The following is a 27,279-nucleotide window of genomic DNA, read 5'->3' on the forward strand; positions in this document are numbered from 1 at the left end:
AGCTGGCTGGCTGGCCAAATGGCAATATTCAGTAGCTGCACAGGCGACATGGCTGCCTGCCTGTCTGTCTCACTGACCATTAGCACTATTGGGTCTTCAGGAGATGTGCTGTTACAAGCACAACGATGGGGCAAGGTGAGGCAGACTGGTGTTATCTCAGGATTGCCAGGCTTGGTTTCGCATCAAGTCAACCTAGAGGCCCAGCTCGCACTCACTCTGAGCTGAGTAATCTAAGCCCTAAATTTTCTTTGAGTAAAATAGGCTAAAGATATGTATTGATCGCTCTTATTTCAGCTCTGCAAAGGCTGTGACATTGGCTCAGTGGATCAGTCTGATACAAACACTGTAAAAACCAACCACCAAAGTTCACCACCTGCCTATAAGTATGTCTGAGGCTATATCCAACATCAGACTGTCTGGCTGTCTGGTGTATTGAGAGAGACATTTTTTATACAGCTTGCTGGACAAAGGTACTGTATCTAATTGCCTACACAACCATGGAGGAGCTTTTTCTCTTACGAGTTATCAGACTTCTTTAATCCTCTCTAGCACTTGTGCAGACAGTGACACAGCCTTGACAGTCTTTTTAGATACAAAAATAAGAAATGCTGAGTCAGTAACTTTTCCATATTTCGCACATTCTGTGACAAACTGTAAACTGTTTTCTTGTCTGTAACAACATCTATTGCACGTCTGTCCGTCCTGGGTGAGGGATCCCTCCTCTGTTGCTCACCCTGAGGTTTCTCCGATTTTTCCCTGTTAAAAGGGTTTCCATGGAGTTTTTCCTCAGTCGATGTGAGGGTCTAAGGACAGAGGATGTTGCTACGATGCCATGTAAAGCCCTTTGAGACAAACTGTTTGTAAAAACGGGCTATACAAATAAAATTGCCTTGCCTTGCCTAACTTGAAAGGACATCAACAAGTCTGACTTTCTATCTCGCTTTACTTATGTGATTAAACTCATCTGTCCCTTGGTAGCAGTAGTGTAACAGTAGCACAGAGAGCAGTTAACTGAGTTAGAGTCTGGTAACATTAGCATTAGATACATAGCTTAGCTAATAGCTATTTTCTAGCCAAGCTGCCGGTCGTACTCCTGTGTATGTTTTATTTCATTCATTCATTCATTCATTCATTCATTCATTTCATTTCATGAATTTCATGAATTTCATTACTACATCATGCAATGCACTGTCTCTTTAAAGTTCAAATACATTAAATATCATTAAGTAGGCTAGTAAAGGAAATAAGCTCAAGTCAATGCTTTATGCGAGCTGTAGAAACAACCGTAGGCTATATAAAAGTTATATTTAGACACATTTGTTAGCGAAGGAACATTACCAATGCTTTATGTTGTTACATGTTTTGTTTTTTGTTTTTTTACAAGGCGATGGTTTCCAGTCTGTCATATTATTCTTTATGAGATAAATAACCATATTGTTAAACTTAACATGCATTTTTTTGATCATTCATTTCAAATGATTGAGTGTGAAGTGGAAATTGTGGGTAATATTGTGAATTGAGTGTGAGGGTTTGCATGTTTGATGTCCAGTGTGAAAAGAAAAAGTACCTTTGACTGTTGTGATAATCTTATATAGGCAGTAGCCTAGTGCTTTCCACCATATATTTCTACACTCTGGACACTGTTCGCTCGCTCTATCTGTCCCTTGAGGTTGTTTGGTCAGTAGGTTTTGAAATGTGCCCAATTTGTTCTCCAAGGTTGCCTTGGTGATGCTGTTTTTCTGACATTTCTAACCAGTCTTGTTCAAAGGCAGGCCATGTTGTTCTTGCTATCCTCCCTCTCTCTCTCTCTCTCTCTCTCTCTTTAAATCAGCAGAGATGCCATTGAAATAACATCCTCTGGCACACTTAGCCTGTTCTGTATAGGCTAGTGACCTCTATTTGTATGCATCTCTCCATGCCAATATGAGTACTGATATGGAAATGTACAGTATGTTTGCCCTTTTGTTTGAGATTTTTTCCATATTGAATGTTTTTATTGTGCACATTTCTCATCTTCATCCCTATTTAATAAGCATTCAATAAACTTACTGAAGGGTAAAGCATGACTGAGGTCGGCAAAATAACTAAACATAAATGTATCTTGAATAGGAAATTCCATGCAAGACAGCAATACATTTGTTTCTTTCAGCCAGACATTTGTTAAAACACTTTCACAAGTGAAGGAAAGGGTGCAGCAAGAGGATGAAATGTCATAAACAAGCTGTAGTTTTATGTGGTTTTCAATAAAAGATTGAGAACGAAGGATGGACAAGGGGCCACCAATCGGATTAGTCTGGAAATTTTACCCACACCAACTTTTTAAAAAGCCATCTATGCTCCCATGTGAACTTAACCTGGACGTAAACAGCCCTCAGTGGTAATGGTTTTTAATCTCCTCCTTACACATTTGACACCCCAGTCAGCTTTGGGCACCTGTGTTTACAATATGAGCACTTTATGTGAAGTCATACGCACTTATACTATTTTGAATGCTCTGAACATTACTGTGCATCTTATGTAGATTTTCTAAATGTGAGGTTTGTGTATTTAATGTACCTCCACAAGGAAACCGTAGCAGAAACTTGTCAGATTGAATGCATCACGCGGTGTGGACCTCCCGTTTTTTAGGTGATGGGCACCTGTATTTACCATACTTGAAATTGCACTTTGTAATTTAATCACGATGGCTGTCCTTGTTTTGTTTTTTTCTTTCTTTAAAAAAAACCCTTAGTTTTATGATTGCTGGTATTAATGTACCCTGTATTGTGCATCTTAACTTGTACTTACTGTCTATTTATGATGTCTGTTTTTATGTCAAGGACTACAGATGGAAATTAGCGCTCTCGCTAAATCTGGTGCAGCCATCTTTTTATTTCTTTGAATAATCAATGTCACTGCACGCTGTCCTGCTATAAACTAAACTAAACTAAACTAAACTAAACTAAACTAAACTAAACGTTGAGATTTATTGATATTTTAGGATGTTTGTTTGGCTGAATAATCAAACAACTGCATTTTCTTTGCATGGCCTGTCAGATTTCTAAATGAAGGGTTAAATACTTGCACTTCTGCAATTTTCAGTCCTTTAAATGTCAGTGCCATTTAAAGAAACAACTCAAACAGTGCGCTGTTGGTATATTTTTGATATATTATCCATTTTTCAGTGTTTTCTTTTTTACAGAGTTGGTACATTTGTTATAAATTTTAGACTACAGTGAAATGTTTCTTGTAACAAATACAGAATGGCAGCTTTTGAAACATACCCACATGGTAGTAAAACCTAAAAGTTATCTTCTTTTTTTTAAAGATTTGAAGTACATGTGCAGCATATATCACAAACATTTGGACAGAGTTCGGAGTATGACGCGTTACTGTCGTCGTGTGTTGTTTCATCTCATGTTTCAGCGTACATCAGTAACGTTCTGGTCCTGTGCGCTTCTCCTTTGGTTGTTTAAGGCAAAGAGGGAAAACAATGGGGTGCAAAGACAACATGACATGACTTCAACACAAGGGCAAACATTCGTCTTCATTTTCATTGTGATCTTCATCATCATTTTTGCCTTGATTGCGGCAATGACCACGCAGTGCTGCATGTGTGAGGCAGAGTACCCACTTATGGACAACAAGGCAGTGAAGACAAGTGTAAGGAAAGGTGTTACTGAGAAAACATTAAGAATCCCATTTTCCCTCAAATCTGAGACATGTGTTTTTTTAATATGTACCAAACTGTTGCATGTGTGTGTTCAAAGAGTTTCTTGTTATCTTTGGATTATCATATTGTGTCCCATCTTGTCTCTTTGTTGTGCACCTTATTGAGTTTGTGAATCTTGGAAAGCCAGGCAACAATTTGCTGAAGGTTGATTATAGAGAACACAATGAAAAAAAAAAGAAAAGAAGAAGAAATATACAAAAAAGCCCAACCAGTAAGATTCTAAAAACATACCAAACCAGACTGTAGTAAATAAAAAGAGATATGAGTGACTGTTTTTTTCAGTTTTTTTTTTGTTTTGTTCTTTTCTTTTGCAGTCCACAGAGGGTAAGGGTCCTTTAAGTATATCTGACATAAGCTATTAGTGTTGTCCGTCTCTGTTTCTTTCGGATGGGCTGACTCACAAATCTGGGAGGATGTTAGGTAAACCTTGAACAGGACCAGTTCTTGTGGTTTAAACAGTTCGTCAGCCACCCCAGCACACTGCAGCTGCTGGTACCAAATAATACATCTGATAAATATGTACACTCACAAACATACACAATCAATTGTGGGTCATCGTTTAGGTTATGTAGCAAAAAAAAAAAAAAGTCTTTCTTTTCCTGCATCCCTCCGCTGCGGGCCACTCTAATTCAAAGAGGAGAAAAGCATGTGACTTGGGTCACCTCAGCTCTTTCATTTGTCGTCCTCTTGTGCTGGCCTTGAAGCTGTGGGTGTGCTAGTAGCTGTTAGAAGGGCAGCTGCTTTTACACATTAGTCTCCAGCCCGTTCATATCAATGGAACAATGGTCTTTGTCCCTGTGCTCCCTCTTGTGATGAGATGAGTGACCGTGCTTCTTCTTCTCTATGGGCCGAATCCCCTCCTCAAGCTGGATCAGGCGGGCCACGTCCGGGGAGAGGTGGTCCTGTTTGCTGCCCGGTGGAGGCGGCTGGTAGCAGCCGTTCTTCTGGTTCTGGTAGTTCATCATCTGCTGGATGCTTATCATGGGTTTAGTCTCACAGATCAGAGGCACCTGGTGAATGCAGTGGATGAAGACAAAGGAGGAGAAGAGCCTCTTGATTAGTAACTTTATTAAGAAAGTAATGCTCATGAATGCCATGAACCTACAAAGCAAAAATGAAAAACAGCACGAACATCCAAAAAACCGATGTCAGGCCTTTTTGTTTTCATGCCATGAAACTACAAACATTAAAATTACACACTTGTTATAACTTTACGCCACTGGAAATCTCCCACTCAGTCCACTTTTAAGGAGTGGATACAGGTTTTAAGCTCAATGGCCAGCTACGAGCGGGTCACCTATAGAGTGGCTGGGAGGGAAGATTTATTTAATGAGGTGTGGGGCCCATTCCTAGCTCAATTGCTGGATATGTGAGAATGTCGCCATCTCTCCATATTTTATTAGAGGCAGGTACAGGATTGGTATAATATGTAGACTTCCTAGGGTGTTTTGTTTTGTTTTGTTTTGTTTTGTTTTGTGGATCTATGTTTTGTGTTGTAGGTCTGGCCTGTTCTGTACATTATTGCTGGACTGCATTTATTTTTTTTGCTATTTTTGTTGCTGTTTGTAAGAAAAAAAGAAAAAAAAGACTGGGCAGATAGATACTGATAAATGCATACAAGATGTGTATCTTATCCATGTAACTGCAATAAGGTAACAAGTATTTGTATTTGTCTGTCATAAACATCAATAAAAAAATAAAAAATAAAAAAAATTACACACTTGTTAAATAGAAAAAGCTTTTATCCATTATGTGATAATGGCTTGTCTGGCTCCATCCACTGTTCAACTCTTGGCAAGAGAGTAAATATAGGTATTTCTCCAAATGGCCAATTAAACAGCATGAGCAGCTGCTGAAATGACCTTGGTGATACTGTACAAAAAACGATTAAGTGAATTAAATAATTGAACAAATCTATCTAAGAAAATCTCTGTATCTTTACAGTAGGCTATCTCAGAGTCCCCTGATTTGGCCTTGGATGCTCTCACCTGCTCCCCCTCTTTGACAAAGTCTTTTCTGCAGATATGAGCCATGATGCCCGTGGCCAGAGCGTCGCCCATCACATTGACCATGGTCCTGAATCGATCCCTGAACAACAAAAACCAAAAGTCAGTCACAGTGTTAGTGAAGGCTTTATTTGGGTTTATGTAATACAGAGACTTACAGCATTATATGCCAAATGCGTAATGCACATTGCCTGGTTCCATTTGTGTATATTTTTGCTGATTGCATCTAAATTCCCTGGAAGCTATTGATTAGACTTTACTGGAAAACAGTCGAATGTCATAAACATTTCCTGAGTTGGAGGCTTTGATTATGCCGAAGCTTCTAATGGTGGAAAAGATTAACCCTTACTTACAAAGCCCAATCGACAGCAATGATGAGAGTAATGTCATCTGTGGGCAGACCCACTGAGGTCAGCACGATCACCATGGTTACGAGTCCGGCCTGCGGGATTCCTGCTGCACCGATACTGGCAGCAGTGGCAGTGATGCTGGGAGAACAGACAGAGGAGCCGAGTGTATTTTATCTTATACAAGGACCTCATCAAAGGTGTGTATTATATATACTATATGTATATATGATCCCATATGATCCCTCTGAGGTAGAGATTTATCTTTGAGTGGGAGAACAACATGAAATGATTCAAAGCATAAAGAGAGAGTAGCAAAGCTAGTAGAAAATATTTACTTAACATAAAACACTGTTTAACTTGACACTTCTGACCTGAATCAAGTAGTGTATTTTTGTTAACATGGCAGGGAGTGATGAAGTAAACTGCAGCCTAGAGTAATTGACATTTCAATAGTCTTGCCCACTTCACTGCCAGCTTGTCATACTACATAAAACTGCAGCAGTCAACAATGAAAACAGACACATTTTACCATAGAAATGGTTTCAACAACGGGCCCTCGGTTTGCACAGAAACAAAAGGCTCCTGCTGAAATGAACACTGCTGCTGGCAGCTCTTGTCAGCTTCATTTAGCATAAGTTCCTTAACAACTTTCTCTTCAGCTGACTCACTTCAACATTAGAGCCTTAATTTGGATATTTCTGTCATGTGTGGGTGACATTAGAAACTAGCAAAAATAATATAGCTAAAAATAATAGAGCAAAGTGAGTACATAACAGGCTATGCCTTGCTTTTGAAAGTAGCACTCAAGCTAGTTAGCTGGACAGTATACCTTCAATATATAGATACTCAATATCACTTTTCCTACAGCTCCACAGCTGTTTCAACATGTGGAGGAATGCAAAAATCCACAAGCCTACTGTGAACAGTTACCAGTAATACAATAAATCACCTAGACTTATGAGTTATTTAACTATTATTTTGGTTTGCCTGTAGTTAATGTAAATGCCTGTAATAATGTAAAATGTCCTGAAACTGAACTTTTTTTTTTTTTTTTTTTGCAAGATCAATAGATGAAACTGCAACAACAATGCTTTGTAAAATATTTCAAACGGGCTCCATCTCAGCCTACTACAACATTAAAATGCAACCACTAACAAATACCCAAGAAAGGAAGCTTCTCAACACTATATTATTTTTCTGAAGTAAACTTAAGCTTTTCATTGTGTTATGACTTTTAATTAAGTGAGGGGTTGTAATATTTCTTGCAGTGGTGCAAATGTGCTTGGTGGTGGGGGTGGGGTGTTATTATGCAGATGGAGCAGCTCCATGGTCAGCAGCCAAACGGCACGGGAACAGGACAGAGAGAGGGAAAAATTATTATAATTCTGGCGTGACAAGGGAGATGAGTAATACAGGTCATATGGGTTTTACCGCCAAGGGATTATGAGGGAATGGGCACAAACCGCAGCCATGAGGAGAGGTCTGCTTAATGTTATTACAGTAGGAAATGTTATCAAATCAGAAGAGGGAGGGGACTTTTTTAGACCTGGGTGGGCTTGTTTACCTGAGGTCATTGAGATACAGGGTGGTGGTGTTAGTGGGAGATGGGCCGTTGGTGTTTTTGTCAGTCAGTCTGTCTGTGTCCCTGGGGCTTCCAGACTGATTTAGCAGAAATCAGATCAGACTAAGAAGCTCATATGAGGCGTAATCTGTGTGACATTTACATATATGTGTATCTGGTAAATCCCATAATATTTTTTATTAATTCAGAATTAAACTAAACGTGTGACGTTAGATTAATTCACACGGTGCACTCAGACTACCACCAGTATGCTTATATACGCTTTTTTGACCCAAATGAAATTTGCCTAAATTGCCACAGTTTTGGTAACGTTTTTTTTTTTCCTAATTTGAAACGATTCAGCTATTCAGATAAAAAACCTGCCCCGAAAAGCATTTTCAGAGAAAAAGTTTGACATTTGGGAAAATGCAATAATTAATTTTATTGCTGAAAGTTGCATGTTAAATCACTCTTTTGTAAGCGAGAAAGCGGCTAAATCTGCCTGCAGGCACTTTAAATTGACAGCTTCCAGACAGCCAGTGGTAACTGCAACTAGGCCGGCAGCGCATAACAAGAATTGTTAAAAAGGAAGCAAATAAAAAAAAGAAATAAAAGGAAACTAACAATGAGCTCAATAACATTGTAATGAGCTTTGCGTGTGCTAGTGGGTGGATTTGTTAACTTGTACAGGGTTGGGCTGACAGTTTCCCTCTGGTTTATGTCTCTTTGCTAAGTGGGAAGTCAAACATGTGGCTTTGACCGAAGGTAACAAGACTGGTATAAGTGTCTCCATCTTAGGTCCTTTGATTGATGATTTTTTCATCCTTGAGCTCAGTGTAGGCTAGCCATAAAGTTTCTGATTTAAGAGCGCTGTGCAGGGCAGGTGACAGGTTTGTTTACATTGTTAATGGTCTGAAAGACATCACAGCTCACAATATGAAAGGAGTTAACTGGGTAAAAATAAGTGAGGTCACATTGGTGTTGTCATTAACACTGCTAGGAACCATAGTCAATAAATACCTGTTACTACTGCAGAGTCATTTGACCCTAGAGTAAACGCCATTTGAAACCTTTTTCATTGCTGACAAAACCCTGATATGGGTCTCAGCAGGTTTTTTGACCTTTGACCAAGGGGTTTTAGTGTTGGGTTTTCTCTAGAAACAGTGTGAGAAAAGAATTCTTATAAATGATGCAGGTGAGACCAAGACACTCTGATGTTGAGTTTAGAGTGGCTTCCAAAGACTGTTTTCTCTCTTTGCAAACAAAGGCTTTCAGGCTTTTGAAACCTCTGTCCAGATCGAGGACACTACACAACAGTTTTTATGGGATGAATAATACACTGTGTGATCTTATTTCACCATAACCTAGCCAATTATCGCAATGTAATTGTCTTAACTGCTATTAATAAAAGCATTTGAGAGCTTCACAGACGTGTGATTAGGTATCAGGTAAATGTTCTATATGTCTGACCTTCCTCACCTGCGCTCATTTTGTAGTTAATGAAAATTCCCATCAAAAGTCAATTTTCATGAACTTTCTTCAGTCTATATTTAACTGAGCGTACCTGATGGTTATAATCTGTCCAAAGTCGAGCTCATAATTATTCACTTGGGCGATAAAGATGGCTGCCACGGCCTCATAGAGTGCGGTGCCGTCCATGTTGATTGTGGCCCCGACAGGCAGCACAAAGCGGATGATGCGTCGGTCGATGTGGTTGTTCTCGAGGAGGCACTTGAAGGTGATAGGCAGAGTGGCAGAGCTGCAGCAGGAAGAGATAATGATAAGAGCTTCTCAGACAATTATTAGCCGGAAACGTCTTTTGCAGAACTGGTGTGTGTCAGTCATGTAACAAAGAAAAAATCTATCTCTTTTTTGTTACATTATTCCAAGCAGTTATTTTCTCTGTAGTTGGTCCTTGTTTGTGCCAAAGAGAAAAGAATGAAAAACCCAGAGAGTGCTGAAACTGTTGCTAATTGTTGTTTACCCATTTGTCAGTGTATTCAACCACTTCTTGGATTGTACTGTGAAGATTTCTATTGCAGCTGTTGATATTAGAACTAAAGACCAAAAGTATGTGACTGTTATGTTTTCCAGTTTTGTAATGATAGAAAACACTGAAATAAAATAGGTGATGAGGGGCAAATGCTAATGTTGGGGATGATTTAATTATAAAAAAATGTTGGGAGATAATGTTAAACTTCAAAACAGGCAATTAAAGAGGTGGGTTTGCTTAAAAGTGAACGGTGCAACAGTGATGAATTTGGTTTCAATACCTCCAGTAGCCGTAGCAACCCACAGAAAAAAACACAGAATTGATGTGTTTGTTGAGTACAGGAGCCTTGCCTGGTGCACCTGAACATCTCCAAATATTTCTCATTAGTCAGAGAGCATTTGAAGAGGAGGTCAGGGAAGATTAGTTCTGACTATCTCCACACTACTCTCTAGTTATGCTGCTTAACCCCCTGAAAGGAAAATGTGTTGTTTGAAAAGACCAATATATGTCCAATCAAAACATAAAAAGACAGCCTTGAGCTAGAGTAGAGGCTGAAAGGGTTAAACCTCATAACGCCCACTTCACTCAAGGCCATTTCCATTATCTGCTCGATTTAGAATTGATACAACAGAAGTACATCCACTTTGTCATCTTCTTTCTGTCCTATACTTTGGCCTCTTCTGGTAGTTTTTATTTTTATTTTTTATTTTTTTGGGCTTCTTGTTCTTTTACTTCTGACTGTACATTTCTCATCATTGTGGTGTGAACATAGCAATTTTCAGAGGAGCTTTCATTCACGTGTTCCTGGAGTGATCTTGTGAGAGCGTTAAGTGACAACATATAATGACATATAATGACTTTTTTTTTATCTTTCACTAACTGAATAAACAAAGCAATAAAGGAAGTTTGATTCAATGGGTTTATTCTCCTGAATTGGATCCTGAAGAATTACTGCCAAAATGCATTCACATCCCCCAATTTTGTGAATTAATATGAATATGAGAAAACATAAACCCAGTGCGCAGTGTTTTATTGTGAGAAGTCGTGTCTTTTGCTTTTACCTGGACGAGGTTGCCAGTGAGATGAGCAGAGCCTGCAGAATCCCTCTGATGTAAACAATGGGGCTCTTCTTCGTGATGAAGAAATACATGGCCGGGAGGATGAAGAGGCCGTGCAACACTAAACCCATTACCACAGTGATGGCGTAAAAGCCCAGCTTCTTTCCCATGGCTGAAGGGTCATCCATCTCCAGGATCTTTCCAGCAACCAGGAAAACGATACCAAAGGGAAAATACCTTGGAGGGAAAGGGGGAAGAGAAAATTCTTGTTGAGAAAATCAGCTTCAAGATAAGCTTTTTCTTAAAATGTATTTCTCTAGTGTTATGTAATAATTTAGTTATTGCTCATGAACAGTTCATCATGTCAGCAGCAAGAAAAACATTATGTTCAAGGGTGTTGAAATGGGAAAAGAACTTATTTAAAAAATGGATTGGGTTAATTCATAATGAAATTGTTGATGTGGTTCCATGTTAAGTTTTTAATGCCTACAGGAGCAAAACTGCTACTGGTACAATTCATTATCGCCTAACCCTTAATTAAGCATGCTGCATTTAAAGTTAATAAAAATGGCATTAGATTTACAGGAATTTCATTCTTAACCACAGTACTGGAAAATAATAAAAATAATAATAAAATAATAATAAAAAATAATCCATCTAGTATTTGTTGTGAGTGACATTTTCACTAAAGATAAGGAATGTCTCATGGTGGTGCTACTGTAGATAAAAACTCAAGAGGATCACCAAAGCCATTAGGGTTCAGCCTCTGGGGGCCATGAATGTCTGTGCAGGATTTCATAGCACATTCATCCCGAGCTTTGGGTAAAAAGGAGCGATTCCAAGTACTGGTCTTCAGCTGAAAATGCTCTGTTAGGAGCAAAACTGCTCACTATTTTGTTTTGTTTTTTGTTTTTTTAACCCTGCCCCTTTATTTAACACTTACCAGATGACAATGGCTACAATCTTCAGAACTGCCTCATTCACACTCTGGCAGAAATTCACCAAAGCACTTCCATTGGGTCCCATCCTTCCCAACATTATTCCTGGATTGGAAAATAAAAGAAAATCAATAACAAATCTTGCATGTAGGAACTGAAGATTCAAACACATTCCATAACTCGCCTCCAGTGGAAGGTGTTATTCGAGCATGGATAAAATATGCATCAATCATACGGCTACAGTAATGCATTCAGCAAATGTAAATTGATGAGAAATGATTTCTTTGTTCTCTGCTTTCCTCGTGAGAGAACCCCCCCCCCCCATTTTTTTTTAGAATAAATTATACTTATAAATTATGCAATTGCAATTGTGAAGTTGTTGTTGCAAACCACTTACCCATGGTTGCAGAAAAAATAACAATCCCCAGCACGTTCATTCCTTCGCTTGTACCGGGTGATGTTTTCATGATGACGTCGGGTGGCGGCGTGAGATCCAGGGAGAAGTTCTGGACATCTGTGCCGTTGTCATCCTGGATGCCATAGATATAGACCCTGCGTGTGGTGGTCTCATCCAAGAGCTGAGCCACCGTTGGTTTGGGGATGAGTTCTGGGACTCTCTGGGTTCGATACTTGAAAAAACAAAAACAAAACAGAGCATCAGTATCGTGAAACCTACACCGAACTAGCAAATTGTGGGCACATATCAGAGGTGTTGACACTAGGATATATGAAACATGTTACAGCAGCGTAACCAACACAACTCTAATGTCTCTATATGTGTTTCCTGGGAAAAGGGAAACTAACTGGCTGCCGTCTCCTCATATTTAGCTACAGGCATGAAGAACTCTCAGCAACAGGCAAAGTTGAAGTGCCCAAATATTCCTTTGATCTCTCTGTTTGTTTATCATCTCATCCTATTTTTCTGCTTCAGTGCTTGTTCTTTGCCTTTCATCATTTCAGCTTACCTGTTGAAATGTAGCTTGAACCAGGTTGGCTGGAAACATGTTGCTGGGGGAGAGAGAGAGTTTTGATAAATGGTTATAAGTTCTTCAGTGGATGGCAGATGGAGGAATGAGACATAAATGTACAACTATAATGTAAAAAGAAAAGAAAAAAAAAGACTTCACAGTTGGTTCCACAGGAACAACACTCGATATAACATGTTTATGTACCCAGCAAGACAACAGTAAATTAGCCAGATATTTTGATTTTCTCCACATCTTTGTGTCTTCTACCTGGATTCATTTGCATTCCTTGTGAAATGACTCATTCAACACTTGCTCCTTTGGTCAAACTTTTCACTTGTATGTATGCTCTGCCTACCAATTGCAGCAGAGTGGGCAAGGAGCAGTTAAGGGGAAAGGGAAAAGGGAAAAAGGGACTTGTGTGTATATACTGCCTACCTCACAAACTTCACAATCACACCTACATACAGGATTCTCTTTTGTGAAGATTGCCTAGGTGCCACATTTCCCTCCCATTGAACAAAGGCATGCAAGATTTCCTGCAGACTCTGTACTATTGCCCAGTGTGAAGTGAAATAGACTCCAGCCCTCTGCAAACCTTGCACAGCATGGATAAGATGTGAATATATAGGGAACGGTATATACTTCACTCCAGTGGTGTGCACAAGGGGTGGCCCAATTGTTCAAACACGTGCCAAAACGCACACTAAAGTGCCCTCTTCAGTGGCAAGGACGGGCTGTGTGCTCTTTTTTTTCTTTTCGCCCAGTGCACGCCACTGCTTGACTCAATGTGATTTAATTCTCACACGTTCAGATCATCAAATTGAAGGTGATAATAACTGATGATGATGGCGCGTACCTGCATAGTTTCCTGGCTGAGGAAAAGGAAATTATCATTTTACCAAAAAAAAAAGAAATAACTTGAATGTTCCTTATGTTGCTGTTATCAGCAGGAGACTGAGGCCCAGGTCCACATGTTGAAATGCACTTGAGCAAACCTGAGGGGTTAATTTCAAGCTCTTTGTGCGCTGAAGAAATTTAAACAATTCACTATTCACTATAAAGATGATTTTATGTATTTTATTTATGTCTGTCAATGAAATTATAAAGTATTATACAAGACAGACTAAAACCAACAAAACATCCTCAAACAGATTAATAAACCCTACAGTCAGTCAGAATAAAACAATTAAATTGGATTGTTTTAAAAGTTTTAGAAAAAGGATTAGAGCAGCTTTCTTCTAACCTTGACTCAACTTAAAAAATTAAAGCTCTATCTACATAATTACTTTAATACAGTAATAATTCCCCTTCTGTCCTTACAGGCATACATTATGTGCATTCTTTATATAGAAAAGTGTCTGTCAATCACAACAGCATTAGTAAACCCCCTCATGACATCAGAGCTCAAATCACAATAAGAATTCAAACAGCACATTTCAAATACAGGGAGATTAAAAAGCCATATTGTATTTTAGAGCCCATTAAACTGAATGACATTAAAGAAACATATGGCAAAGCTATCCAAGGACATTATGGCCCAACTCAGTGGACTATAGTGTGAGTATTCTGCATGGATTTGACCACTTAGCCATTCAGCCGTGCATCCATGTCTAAGACAGAGCAAATCAGGCTAATGAACCCCTCTGACCCCAGAGGCCTTAATAAGTCCAAGTATACACATATTCATACAGACTGTGCTCATTACACATACTTATCACACACACACACACACACACACACACACACACACACACACACACACACACACACACACACACACACACAACTGCCGACTGTGGGACCCATTTGTGAGTGTACCGATATAGTATCCCTGCATGATAGATGAAGGCTGTAAAGAAGCTTTGCGAGATAAATCCAAAGCACAGCTGTGCTCTGGGAAACACACAAACACACACACACGCATACAAACACATGTGCTGAGATCCCGTGAACGACTGGGCTTCACCAGTGCCACATGATCAGTGCATAGTTGGATGGGCTTGGCTGGTTTATTACTCCTTTTTTTTTTTTTTTTTGGTTGGAAGTGACTGAAATAGAATTTATTTTCACTTTGATTTAATTTTGTTATTGAAAGTCAGAAATGATTCATTCAGACTCCACACAACATGAAAATATTACTTTTACATAAATGATTTAAAAAAAAAGTTTTTTTATTCAAAACACACAATAGTCAATTTTCACAATTTAGTGTGCCTTTGTGATAAAATAGTATTGTGACTTTTAATATTCTTTTGCTGGAGTTGGAGTCTGAGTGTCTCTCTGTATCACAGACTGCTGCCTTTAGCCCACTGACCAACTGTCACACTGACACAGTGGCTGTCAGGGCCTTCGCTGATGTGTTTCTCACTGCGGGGCTGACCCAGGTTCATCCCTCACACACCACCTCCATCCTTTAGCAGCAATAATTAGCTTAGCACGATAACCCACTGGCACACGAGGCTCCAGGCTTTACACTCTGACCTCAGGTGTCTGGCAGACTTCAGTCCTCATGAAACCCTGCACGCAGATCAAGAAGCGTGCATATCTCTCTCACTCTCTCACACTCATCTCCCACGGGTAGGAGCAGAAAATGATGTGTAATCGCCAAGTTCATTTTTCATTAATTCTGCCTCTAGTGCAGTTGAAAGTTGTTACTATATTTGCAAATTCACAAAATGTGTAGGAAACACCCAATGGAAAATTATCATCGGCCTCTCTAATGTCTTTTTCATGACCTTACGTCGCTTGTTACAGATCCTCCATGAGCTGAGCTTGGAAAAAACAGTGATATTTTCCTCTCTGATTTTTTTTCAATCAAGAAGAGATCATTTTTCTGCCGTGTAACTCATCTTCAACACATTCCGATGTATCTCTTATAGAGGTTCAGACCCTTAGTTTAGGACCTGAAAATTATGAGACCTACCATACCTATCATAAAACATTTTGCTTATCTCCAATAGTCAGGAGGAACAATGATACATGCACGTAAAACAGTGGGTATCCCCATTTATTTAAATCATATCATCCATCCACTATAATTTTGTGATGCCTCCTGCCAATGCCCACCCTACACTCATACAATGCTAATAAAAATCAGCCATTCATAGCTGTAACATCAATAAACTAACATCAAGATGGAGAGACATTGGGGTGGTGTTTAGCTCAGTTGGTAGAGCACCCGCCCCACGTATTGAGGATAGTCCTCACTGCAGGCGGCCCCGGTTCGATGTCTGTTATATTATTATTATTATTATTATTATTATTATTATTATTATTATTATTATATTATATATTATGTTTATTTGCTATATATAAAAAAAACAAACAAACATATAAAAGACACAGCTGTGGTGGCATGTGACGAACCACATATGAAACTACTTCCCACAAGCAGTGCAGTGAATGTACTGTACATTTATCCAAGTCATGTGTCTCCCTATGTTGCCTCCTGTGTGCAAGAAATAGTGTTGTGATGTTGCTCACGTACGTCACATGTTGGCCAATGGCCACCTATCCTACCCTATAGGAATGATGATGATAATGATGATGATGTAGGAAAAACATGGCAGCCTCTTACCGAATGAGGTCCAGCAGAGCGTCAGCAGAGCTGGTCATGGGCTTCTTGCTCTCCTCAGAGTCCTCCTTCTGCGCAGCTCCACCTGGGTGGATGATGTACACCATGATGATGCCCACTACCACGGCAACAAAGGTGGTCCAGAGGTAGTAGGAGATGGTCATGATGCCCAGACGGCTGGAGCACTTGGCGTCTAGGGCGGCTAGCCCTGACATCAAACTAAAGAGGAAGACACAGAAATAGGGAGATAAAAAATTATGTGAGAAAGAGAATTATCTCCTGCATCAGTTTAGAAGCGGACTCTTCTACAGTTTCCTTGTATGAGGAGAGAGAACAACTTCATGCAATTGCACACACACACAAACAAATGTGTATCAAAGGTAACACGCAATTTCATAACTCCTCTGCCAGTTTAGCAGAAATGTCGCTTAGTGAATGTGTGAAACAAATTTCCAATTGGCCAATTTGCCAGCCACCCACCAACCCTCCCTCGTCTATAAACGGGAAATCATAAACATTAGAAACAAAGACTATCATTTGCATTTAAATGGGGAGTGTTGCACAGTGCCCATGTAGAGAAATTCACTTCCATTACGCTGACATTCACTGTATGTTGTCACATGGAAGAAGAGCTTTTCTTCCATACTGTTTATGGCTGGTATAGAAAATATAAGAAGTGCAGGCGTATGTCATTTGTGGTAAGTGTGGAGGATGTTGGAACGACGGTGCAGCAGGAGAGAGAGGCAAGTGAAAGCAGGAGGAGAGATTGAGTTGGAGGGCTCTTTGCTCTGTCTCTTGAGCTGGAGCGACAAGATTTTCTCCGTGTCCAAAATGTAATCTGGCTCGACTTGGCAGTGGCTGGAGCTGCTGAGTCCTGCTCTGTCTGTGCTCCTCGTCCTCCTGACATTTGTTCCATTATCAGCTCTTAAATGTCTGTGTCCTGTAGGTCTGTCACTGTCATGAAAGAGATACTTTTCAGTACTTATGCCTTTTAAAAACTGTATTATCGAATGTTGTCAGCCAGCTGCAAAAAAGTGAGATCAAAGGATTGCAAATGTGCGTGTGTGGGAGCTGGAGTGAGAATCATCTGAAAGTGTTTCATTTTCCCAGTGTGTCTGCTAGTATGAAACTGGTGGAAAGTGATAGCAGCACAACCTAATTTCAAAAAGTTAGAGTTAACCACAGGATTATTAAAATGTTCACTTTCCACTGCAGCCACATATCTGAAGGACACAAGCAAAGCAGGAACCTGCACATGACTGAAGGACACAGACACACGACTGGAGCTGGTGCAATAACCGCACAACTAGAAACTCAGGACATTTTTCAGCTAAAATGCACTGATGGAAACTGCTGTAGAAATGTCTCACACTCGTATTCACAATTCTTTGCTGGGAAAGAGGAAATGTGTCGAGATTCCCCTGAATATTAAATTCCACTTACTGTAATGCAGCTGTGAGTGACAGTTACAGGGGAATAGCAAAAGCTCAAACACAGTGTAACAGTGTAACGGTAGGATGAGAAGAAAAGAATCAGCAGTGTCCTGAAATGGCCAGTGGTGTGTTTTTGGGTCATAAATTCAACTGCAATTTCTTCTTTCAAAAGCATCTGTGGCCTCACTACAAATGTTGTTGTTGAACAAATATTCTCCACCAGAGTAGCAAACATGGTGGACAGTCAGAGAAGAGGTGGTGGATGTCACTGTAACATCAGACATTGGACTCTTTACATTGGACATTTGGAAGTGATGTCAAAGAAAAAATAAGGTAATAGCAGACTATGGGTTCCGCTCACAACCAGAATGATAGTATTTTTAAAAAGATGGATGTTGCCATGACAACACGATTTAGTTACAACAAAGAAAATATCAGGTGTCGTCAGTATTCCAGGTCAAATTCCTGTTGGCACTAGACATGGCAACTTGGTCACATCTGATTTGGTGTAGTAGGGGGTGATTTCACTGCATCACAGATGTTGCAGCTATTACTGTGATTGCTGCTACTTCTCCTCCCACTCATGGAAAATAAGGTGAAGCCCTGCACTGGCAGGTATGTCAACAACTAGATCCGCACACCGATGGTTTGTTGCATGATCCTGCACTGACTGTAGCAGAACAGATGAACATAACCAGGTTCATGACTAAATCTCTCACCTCCACGTGCATACTGGCTCACACTTCTAGTAGCTGTGACTACATTCACAGATTTCTATACACAGATGCTTCATTCTTCACTTACAGTGTTGCTTTTTTTTTTCCAATTCCCTCAAGTGGTCACCCTGACCTGTGCTTTATTGAGGCCTCATTCATGATCCATTCTTAAGAACAAATTTGTTCCTAAGGCCTACTTACAAAGTTTTTACAAAGATTGTGGCATTCATGAATGTTTTCTTATCCAGGATTTGTTCTTAGCTAAGAAAAAAATCTAGCACACTCAGGAGCACTTGCAAAAATAATTGATTATCACATTTTTGTCTGTTCTACAGTTGTAAAATATTATATGATTTGAATTAGAATAATGTTCTTATGTTTTATGATGATTTTAATAATTATTTTACAAATCATTGTAAACACTTCATTCATATCAATTATGTTGGGGGGGGGGGGTTAGTAGGCTACATGTGTTTGTTGTTGTGATACGAGCTAAGTTTTTAATTTTTTCTTATTTTCTTACTGTAAGTTTAGTTACTACACACAACTGTTTTTTTGTTTTTTTCATCAACCGATCTGCAGACCACTTAGCCTACATGCCGAACGGATCACGGATCAACAACGCTCCGTTGCACCACTATCATCGTGGCATCCAATAGCAACTGCTCATACAATATGTGATAATAATGATGATATTTATGATGGCACACCTGAGAGTGCGGACTCTCTGATAATAACTCGATGTGCTGCATCCACTGCTGACGCTACTAAATATAACTAAATATAAACATTAAAATATTACTAAATATAAGCTTTTTTGTTTGTTTATTTCATTCCTGCCGCAGTAGTATCACTTCACTACTAAAGGTATTTTTACGTAGGCTATGTAATCTGGTGCTCCCTCCCAGATTTTCATTTGGGCATTTCAACTTTCTTTCTCACTTGACCTTCTTAGCTCAGCGTCTGTGGGTTGTGTGTGTGCACGGTCCTGCAGTCTTATGGGCATTGACGGGGCGGTTACTTATGCTAATCCTGTGTTAACTGGGATCACCTGGTAGGCTACGTGCTCTCAATTTACGAGGAGATGACATTCTTCAATGTAGGAACACAGCTGCGAACAATTCTGCAATTTAAGAACATGTTGATGAATCTGATGTAGATTTTTCTTAAGAACCTTCTTGAGTACGACTTAATAAAGAATTTAATCTAATCTAATCTAAGATTTTTAAGAAGATATTGGTGAATGAGGCCCAATGTCTTTCAATATCAGTTGACATTTGACCTCACTTATCACTACACCTGGAATGTGTCTTTGGCCTTAAGATCTTCAAGGTGAAGATATTTCTAGTGTTTTCAGTGACAGAAGAAAGTCTGTGTGAAGTGCTTTAACCCAGATGCTCAGTTACTGTGTCAGATCACTGCCATGCGTAGATTATAATGCTTTACCTTTCTGAAAGATGATATAAATTGTACCATGATGTACGTTTGTCCAGAATATAATCACCAGTCATTAGATTAAAATTCTTATCACAGCCGTTATAGACTGCAATAATTAGACTGATGTGTAGGTTGTAATTATACTGCCCACTCTGTTGTTCCTCATTCATCAGACACAGCCAAAGGTGCTGCACCGCCTGTCTGTTGCTTACACTGACAGTTGTGATGTGACTGGAATCACATTAACAGAAAGAAACAAAGTCTGTGTGAATAAACCTTGACTCCTTCTATACGTAGGGACAAGCACAGCTGCTGCAGTAACAACTAAGGGGCTTGTCCAATGCCGGTCAGGGATTAGAGGACCTCAGGCCGGAAAATCAGAATGTCATAAGTAGAAAGTCAAGCACAACAAAATGTCAGTTTTCCCAGCAGCAGCAGTCAGCTTCAGCTAAAATGTTTTACATTGTCTGTCCAGATGTTTGGTACAGAGTTGACATCAATGCACTTTTTTTTTTAAACTACTGCAGCTCTTTGGGAAACTAGAAACTGCAGCCAGGAGATCAAAGAGGGAAAAAATTACATTTGTTATTCCAGGGATTTACCACATGACCTTCTCCTCATCCCTACTCTGTGCATTTAAATCTGATAATAATATCACAGTCAAATGTTGTATTTTTTGGTTGTGAACAATCCACAAGCCCTGTCTTATCTTTAGTTTTTGATGTGATACTTTCTCGCGAGGTGGCAGTGGCAACGAAACTGATGAAAACTTCAGAGAGAAAGTGATAAAAACATCAGAATATAGCAATTCTCACAGATAATTTGCTTTACTTCATTTAAACAGCAATTTTATCAAACTGCCAAACTGTTTCTTTCATCTCCAGCAAGATTATTCAAATGAGTTCCTGATTCACTCTGAGATTATTCAGAAGTTTTCACATTTATTTTGTTACCTCTGCTTAAGGCTGATAGGCACAGCAGGCTGGTTTTGTGTTCTGAATTTTATTCCACTGTGTGGGATAAATGAAGGTGAAGGTGGACAAAGATGAATATTCATACATGTGCTGTGTTTCTGAATCCCACTCACCTACTGATGAAAAATATAAGCATACAGTCAGGAAAGATAAAACGCTGTCACTTTGCAGCCAGCAAACTACTACTGGTTAAGCTGCGTTCACACCGGACCTTTTGTTTTTCGAACGAGCGACGAGTTTACATGTTAAGTCAATGCAAACGAGCGATGGAGCGTTTTGTCACCCAGGCGAAAAATCGCTGGGGCTCCGAACGACAGCGTTTATCGAGATGAGAAATCCCAACTCTCCGGCCATCAGTCACTTGTCGCTCAGTGCTGATTGGCTGCCGTAATCCCGGTGGTGCCGGTGCAAACAGAGACACATGGCAGTGGACATGACGTCATCAAAGCGAAAATGCGAGTCTGTGGCTCTGTGCCAAATTGACGAGCAACTGCAGCTGAGCGACGGGGCGTTTTTTTTGGAGTGATACTAGCGACAAAAATTAAAAGTCCGGTGTGAACGCACCTTTACCAGTTACAGCAGTAGACACATGACATCAAAGTTCTAATGCTGTTGCCACAGAGATCATTCCATGCTGACGTTGCCAACCAGATGTAAATATTTACATATTTCGGACCCGCCAAAATTTACATTTCAACAATTATGTATATACTATTGAAAAAAAATTCTGTAAAATTAATACTTTTATTCTGCACCCCTCTAGACATTCTGTGGATGCATTATTTTTTGAAAAATGTATCTTTTTGATGAAAAAGTTGTAGCTATAACCTTTAACAATAACACAAGACACAGGAAGGATGCTTAACAATAACACAAGACACAAGAAGGATGCTTAACAATGACACAAGACAAGACAAAGACAAATTAGCAGGCGAAGGCCTGAGAGAACAGGTGCCTCTTCAACAGGGATTTGAAGGATTCCAGGGTTTGGGCTTGGCGGAGATGTAGTGGGAGTGAGTTCCACAGAGTGGGAGCTGCCACACTGAAGGCCCTGCTCCCAAAGGTGCGCCTGCCTGTGCGGGGGATGGCAAGGAGACCCAGGTTGGCAGACCGCAGGTTCCGTGAGGGATGGTGAACATGAAGGAGGTCGGTTAAATACTGAGGGGCCAATGCATGCAGGGATTTGTAGGTGAGGATGAGGAGTTTGAAGGTTATTCAATATTTGATGGGGAGCCAGTGCAGCTGTTTGAGGGTGGGGGTGATGTGCTGTAAGCAACATTAGCATTGATGCTGAACCTAACTTGATGTTGAGCTGTGTTTTTCCTGACGGATATTTCTGGCTCTTTAGCAGCTAAATATCCCACCATGTTCAGCAGGCAGCTGCTACTTGTCTCTCTGTTGTTAACAGCTGTGCAGGTAGAGAAGGTGCGGTGGTTCGTTTTCAGAGCTGCTGCTGTTGCCAGAAATGACCATGAGAGTGGTGGGATTGAATGTAAAGAGGCTAGAAAACCAAAACAACTGGCTGAAAGATACTAAAATGCTCTGCAGAGATGAGAGGAATTGCAGGGCGGAGTGATAAACTCTCTGGGTGCATCACTACAAAATGCCCTATTTTTTATTTCACTGGCCTCTGAAACATCTTTCCCGTCTCTTTAAAGCCCATACAAAGAACTTTCAATTTGTGTCGATATTGGCGACCCCTGTGGACAAAAGCTGTAGTGTTTTGCCAGAATGAAGGCTGCATTTCCCATGAACTCTAGTGCGTGTTGTCGTAAAAGTGCTTGGGTCAGGGCTCCAGACTATACATAATCTGACTTCCAGGTTGAAAACCAGTGGAGCTCATACAGAGAAATAACTTTCAATACACCTGATCTTTGCTTCTACTCTCCCTATTGACACTGAATTGTATAACTAGACTCTTGATACTGCACTGAGATCTCTGACCTTCCAAGTCAAGGTGGGATTACAGTGTGTCGGCTGTCATGTAGCTCTACCATCGTGACGTTTCAAGAACATGGATAGTAGATCTGTCACAAGATTTTTGGACCATATGGAGCTTACAGTGCCTGCTGCACCTTCGCTGAGCCAGAGCATTACAGTAATCCCGTGTCCAGATGAAAAAGAGAAGGCCCAGGCTCCTTGGAGAGGAGTTATTCATGGCATCCGTGGTATGTACGGTACTGTAGTAGTGACAACGTGGCAACTCAGGTCAGAAAAGGCAACATCAAAGATCCATTTGATGGCAGCTTCACTGTTTGATCATACAGTAGATACAGTCTCTAGACATCACTCTCTAACCACAGCTATACTATTTAATATACTGACTCTATAGGTGAGAAGAAGGGGTTTCAACCAAGCTAACAACAGGTATGAAAAGTAAAAGAGAATATTAATGACAAAAAATACATATTAGGAATTCAGGACATTCCTACTTGGTTGCAACGTGGAATGAATAATAAACTATAATGATGGAATAATGGTTCCTCCCTCATTCTATGAAGTGCTTTGCTTTCAAGGTCTTTTCAAATTAGTCGTCTGCCAACACATATAAAGGCAACCATTAGCCTCAGAGGACTGACAATCTGAGATTTGTTTGCGTGGAGAAATTAGGTGCTGCTCACTCTATCAATAATCACTTGTGTTCACTCAGCGAATCCAATCATTTCAGTGTGGCAGTGCGTCGATGACACACTTGTCACCCTGTTGACATGAACACTGTACACCTCTCACTGCCAGAAAGTCAATTCAAGACAGGGATCACACATGGAGGTCAGGGCTGGTCGATGTTATTGCATGTGTTATGACTGGTATGCTGTGAAGTCTTATGGGGAAGTGGGAGCATAAGTCAAGGTGAACTGAAGGAGCACTAAAACAGACACCATGATTAAAAGAAATATTCAGTGTTTTTTTTTTTACGGCCGCCGGGGTGAGTCAGGAGGGAAAGGTTCTCGGTGCCCTGCTGTACACCGCTATGTGTTTATCTGTCTCTCTGTATGCTGAGATTAAGAAAACCAATTCTCTATAAACCTCTTGTTCATCTAACTCCACTGCCTGACCTGCTGAGCTGACCAGTGACATCAAGCAGACATCTGCGTCAGATGCCAAGTTTCTGCTTCCCGGAAAAGGCAGAAGCAAATCCACCAGTCATTTTGACTAAGATGCACAACACTTTGTATATGTGATAACAATGTTATGTTATTACATAACTCTTAATAACCATGTAGACATGTAATATAAATGACAAATATGTCCCTTTATGAACAACAATGCTGCCATTTATTTCACCTTTAAGGGGATTCACTATTATTGCATACACACATATGAATAACTTCAGTAACCTATAGTAACATATGAAATACTGAATAAATCATGTCACTATTTTTGGAAAAAGCTTTTTACTGTTTTTACTGCTGTTAAATTATAGCTAATATTAGCATATGCATAGACATTCATCCATATCAGCTAGACATATGTCAATACATTCAATCAGTTTCTAATAGGTTTCATATACAACATTTAAATGTTTCTATCTTGAATGCATTTATATGTCATAGAGACTCAATATGTTTACATTGTGTTACATATGTGTATTGCTCTGTGTTGAAATTTTATATCAATCAAGTCTATTAGCTTTTATCAGGGACTATGCAGCATGCACCAGTCTCTTGAGCAGGGCATGTTGAAACATACAGGTCCAGTCCTCTCAGAGACTGGCACTTGAACTAATCAGATTGTCTTTGTGAGATATTTGGTATGTATGCTGTGACTTTTCACCTAGCTAGTTGGTAAACTGCCCACGCAAGCTAACAGCTAACAATGGCTGACAGTTGACATTTTCCCAAGCTGCTTATAAATAACAAAGGAACTCAATTGAATATTAAATGTATTTAAGATCAGAATATCCCACACATCATATCTTCATTCAGCCATTCTTTAAAAAAAAATCCCATTGGCTTCCAGTCTGCTTCCATCACCACAAAGGAAACACAAAAGACAGGAACGCGTCACTATAGATCAATTTTACATGCGCCTATTCCAGCAGTGGCTTAACTGAGCCAGGGATAATTTCTTCATTCATTTCCTAAAACCTGAAATGATAGTCTATATTACCTTTATATGACACATTTCAAACAGGCATAAATAAACACTACCTGGTGGAAGGGCACACTTTTTCAACCATGGATTTGATCACATTTTATTCTCCCCTACAAAATTCACCTCTTCTGTAGCTGCCTGTTTTAATTGTGTTGCCACTGGTTCTGGTTCTGAAAGTGTGATATCCCTCTTTCTCCCTGTGCTGGAAAACATTTTGTAAACCATTTTTTGTCTGGCCAGGTGTCACAAATGGTTTTCTGTGGAAATAATATGCAATAATAGCCTACATGTAATTGATCTAACTTTAGTGCTATCAAAATGTTCATAAGGTTTTAACTTTAGGGTATTTCAAATACATATTTTTAGAATACCATCAGGTCCTCACACCTGTCTGCAGTCTCAAACCTGCTCTTGTGTGGAGCTGTTTTTACTTAACAGACAGAGGAGGTTGATTAAAACCAACATTTCTAAATAGACTACAGGCTTCCTCCTCTTTGGACTTACAGCTTCACTCGATTTTTCAACAATTTTTCTGTTGGCTCTGGATTATCATTCAGCAAGATAATCTTCACAAATAAACCACTTTCTGCATTACTTCACCACACTAAACTTCCAACTTCGATATCAATTTGTGTGCTTACTTCTTTTATCTCAAAATGCCTTACACCTAACAAAGTTTGTTAAAACAGAGAGGCCACAAAGAAGAACAGGTATAGGGAGATAAATTCAGTGCGATAATGACTGTCTCATTTAGCCTATAGTAACTGCTTCTAAAATCCTATAAAATAATGAGTAGTAAGTATTTACTAATTCAAAAAGGTAATATTTCAGGCCTTAGACTGCCACACCACACAAAAACAGATCAAAATGCTGGTGAGCAAGAGACATTCATTTTTTTTCTTTCTGGCTCATCTGCCCTCCTTTGAACAAGTTCTCTGAATTGAATGATCTCAAGTGAGCACCGTGGTTTATGAATGAATGTGATCTGACTACTGAAATATCATTTAAAAAAAATATTCAAAATGAGCTCAGGCTTCACTGCGGTATCTGTCATCCATTGGGACAAATTAGGATGCATCAAGAAAGAGAGACACGCATATTATCTGCACGACTGTGACGTCACCACAATTCAGCCGACACAATGTGACTTGATGAGTCACTCTGACATCCTTGAAAAGCACAAAGGCTTACATTTGAAGCTCTCTCTTCAGTTCTGTTCACTTTTCACATTTGTTCTATCTCAGGAAAATCACTGCTGTTCATTTTATCTCCATGTTCATATTCTGGTTATCAAGGTTTATTATAAGCCACCCAGACAAAGTCAGCCTGCTCCTGTGCGAGAACTGAAATCAGGCAGTTAACAGGGAAAAAATCTGACTTTGAAGGGCAAATATTGCTTCAGGCATCACTCCACAAGTTACTATAATCTGACATCCAGGCACAGCGGATGTATGATAACCAGAACAGGTTGAGCAGGTGACATGAACTGCTGTTACAAACAAAATAGACATTCATACCCCCCAGGGATGTTGTGCACTGTGTTAAGGGTTCTCAATCAAATGTGTATGTTCATATTCCTTTTCTGAGAAGCAAACACCTACAGCAGTATCAGATTTAAAAATAAAATGCTTCCAAGCTTCACGTGATTCGCATTTCTAAAGAAACCAGGGTAAACATACTGGGAGAATGACCCTCGCATTTGTTTGGCACTGCTCATCCTCTGTGTGGATTATTATTATTTTAACTGCAAGTAACTGAGCTTGGCATGGAGGGGACTGACAGGGAACAAACTAAAGATCAAATGAACATGCGAACATGAATGTGGGAACAGGTGCTCATACAACAGCACCGTTTTGCTGCCTGCTGGCTGGAGATCTTTATTTGCACCTCATGGTGAGATTTCCCACAAATGCAGAAGCTACTATTATCATGCTGAATACAGTTCGGATCAGCCATATGTTTGTGCGGATGCTTCATATCATTAAAACTGCTCTTCACCTTTGACCTTCAGATCCTAGCCAAAGCACAGGCAAACAAGAGCTTCCAGGGGCTTTTACTACTAGAAAGGGCATAATACTGAATGAACAAGGTTTTTCTTTCTTCAGAATTTGCTCCATTTAATTTATTTATTTTAATTACAATGCAGTAAAATAAAAGAAACGTGGAACATACGGAGGCAGTAAGTGGAGTGGCCATTGATTCTGCATGACGCGTTCATGGGATAATCTGGTCTCCGCTTTGGCTAGTGCGCAGATGGCCTTGGGAGCGGAAAAAATGGGGACAGGCAGGCTATAGGGCTGGGGCGGATATTCACCCCTAGATAAGCCCTACTGTACCATGCGACATGTCAACCAGCCAGTCTGTGCATCCCAATCTAGATACTCTCTGCTGACATCCGTGGCCATGGCAGAGAGAGAGGGAGTCTGTTTGCGTCTCTGGCTGGATATTGGCATGCACGTCTGCA

The 27,279-nt window shown here is 39.9% G+C and overlaps 1 protein-coding gene across 1 annotated transcript in view; it reads right to left on the bottom strand.

Moving 5' to 3' along the window:
- Nucleotides 1-3,098: 3,098 nt before the first annotated feature.
- Nucleotides 3,099-27,279, bottom strand: part of slc1a7a (solute carrier family 1 member 7a) — a 34,786-nt gene continuing 10,605 nt past the window's right edge. Inside the window, exons 3-11 of the mRNA XM_085804617.1 lie at nt 16,164-16,379; nt 12,584-12,626; nt 12,016-12,247; nt 11,624-11,723; nt 10,684-10,917; nt 9,194-9,388; nt 6,072-6,206; nt 5,701-5,800; nt 3,099-4,722 (exon numbers count right to left, since the gene is read on the bottom strand). Coding sequence (XP_085660743.1) covers nt 4,456-4,722; nt 5,701-5,800; nt 6,072-6,206; nt 9,194-9,388; nt 10,684-10,917; nt 11,624-11,723; nt 12,016-12,247; nt 12,584-12,626; nt 16,164-16,379 — 1,522 coding nt within the window. The 3' untranslated portion in view covers nt 3,099-4,455. The remainder of the gene's footprint in view (nt 4,723-5,700; nt 5,801-6,071; nt 6,207-9,193; nt 9,389-10,683; nt 10,918-11,623; nt 11,724-12,015; nt 12,248-12,583; nt 12,627-16,163; nt 16,380-27,279) is intronic.

The sequence above is a fragment of the Trachurus japonicus genome, chromosome 17, assembly GCF_045865225.1.
Source record: "Trachurus japonicus isolate A0001 chromosome 17, Traja_1.0".
NCBI lineage: Eukaryota > Metazoa > Chordata > Actinopteri > Carangiformes > Carangidae > Trachurus > Trachurus japonicus.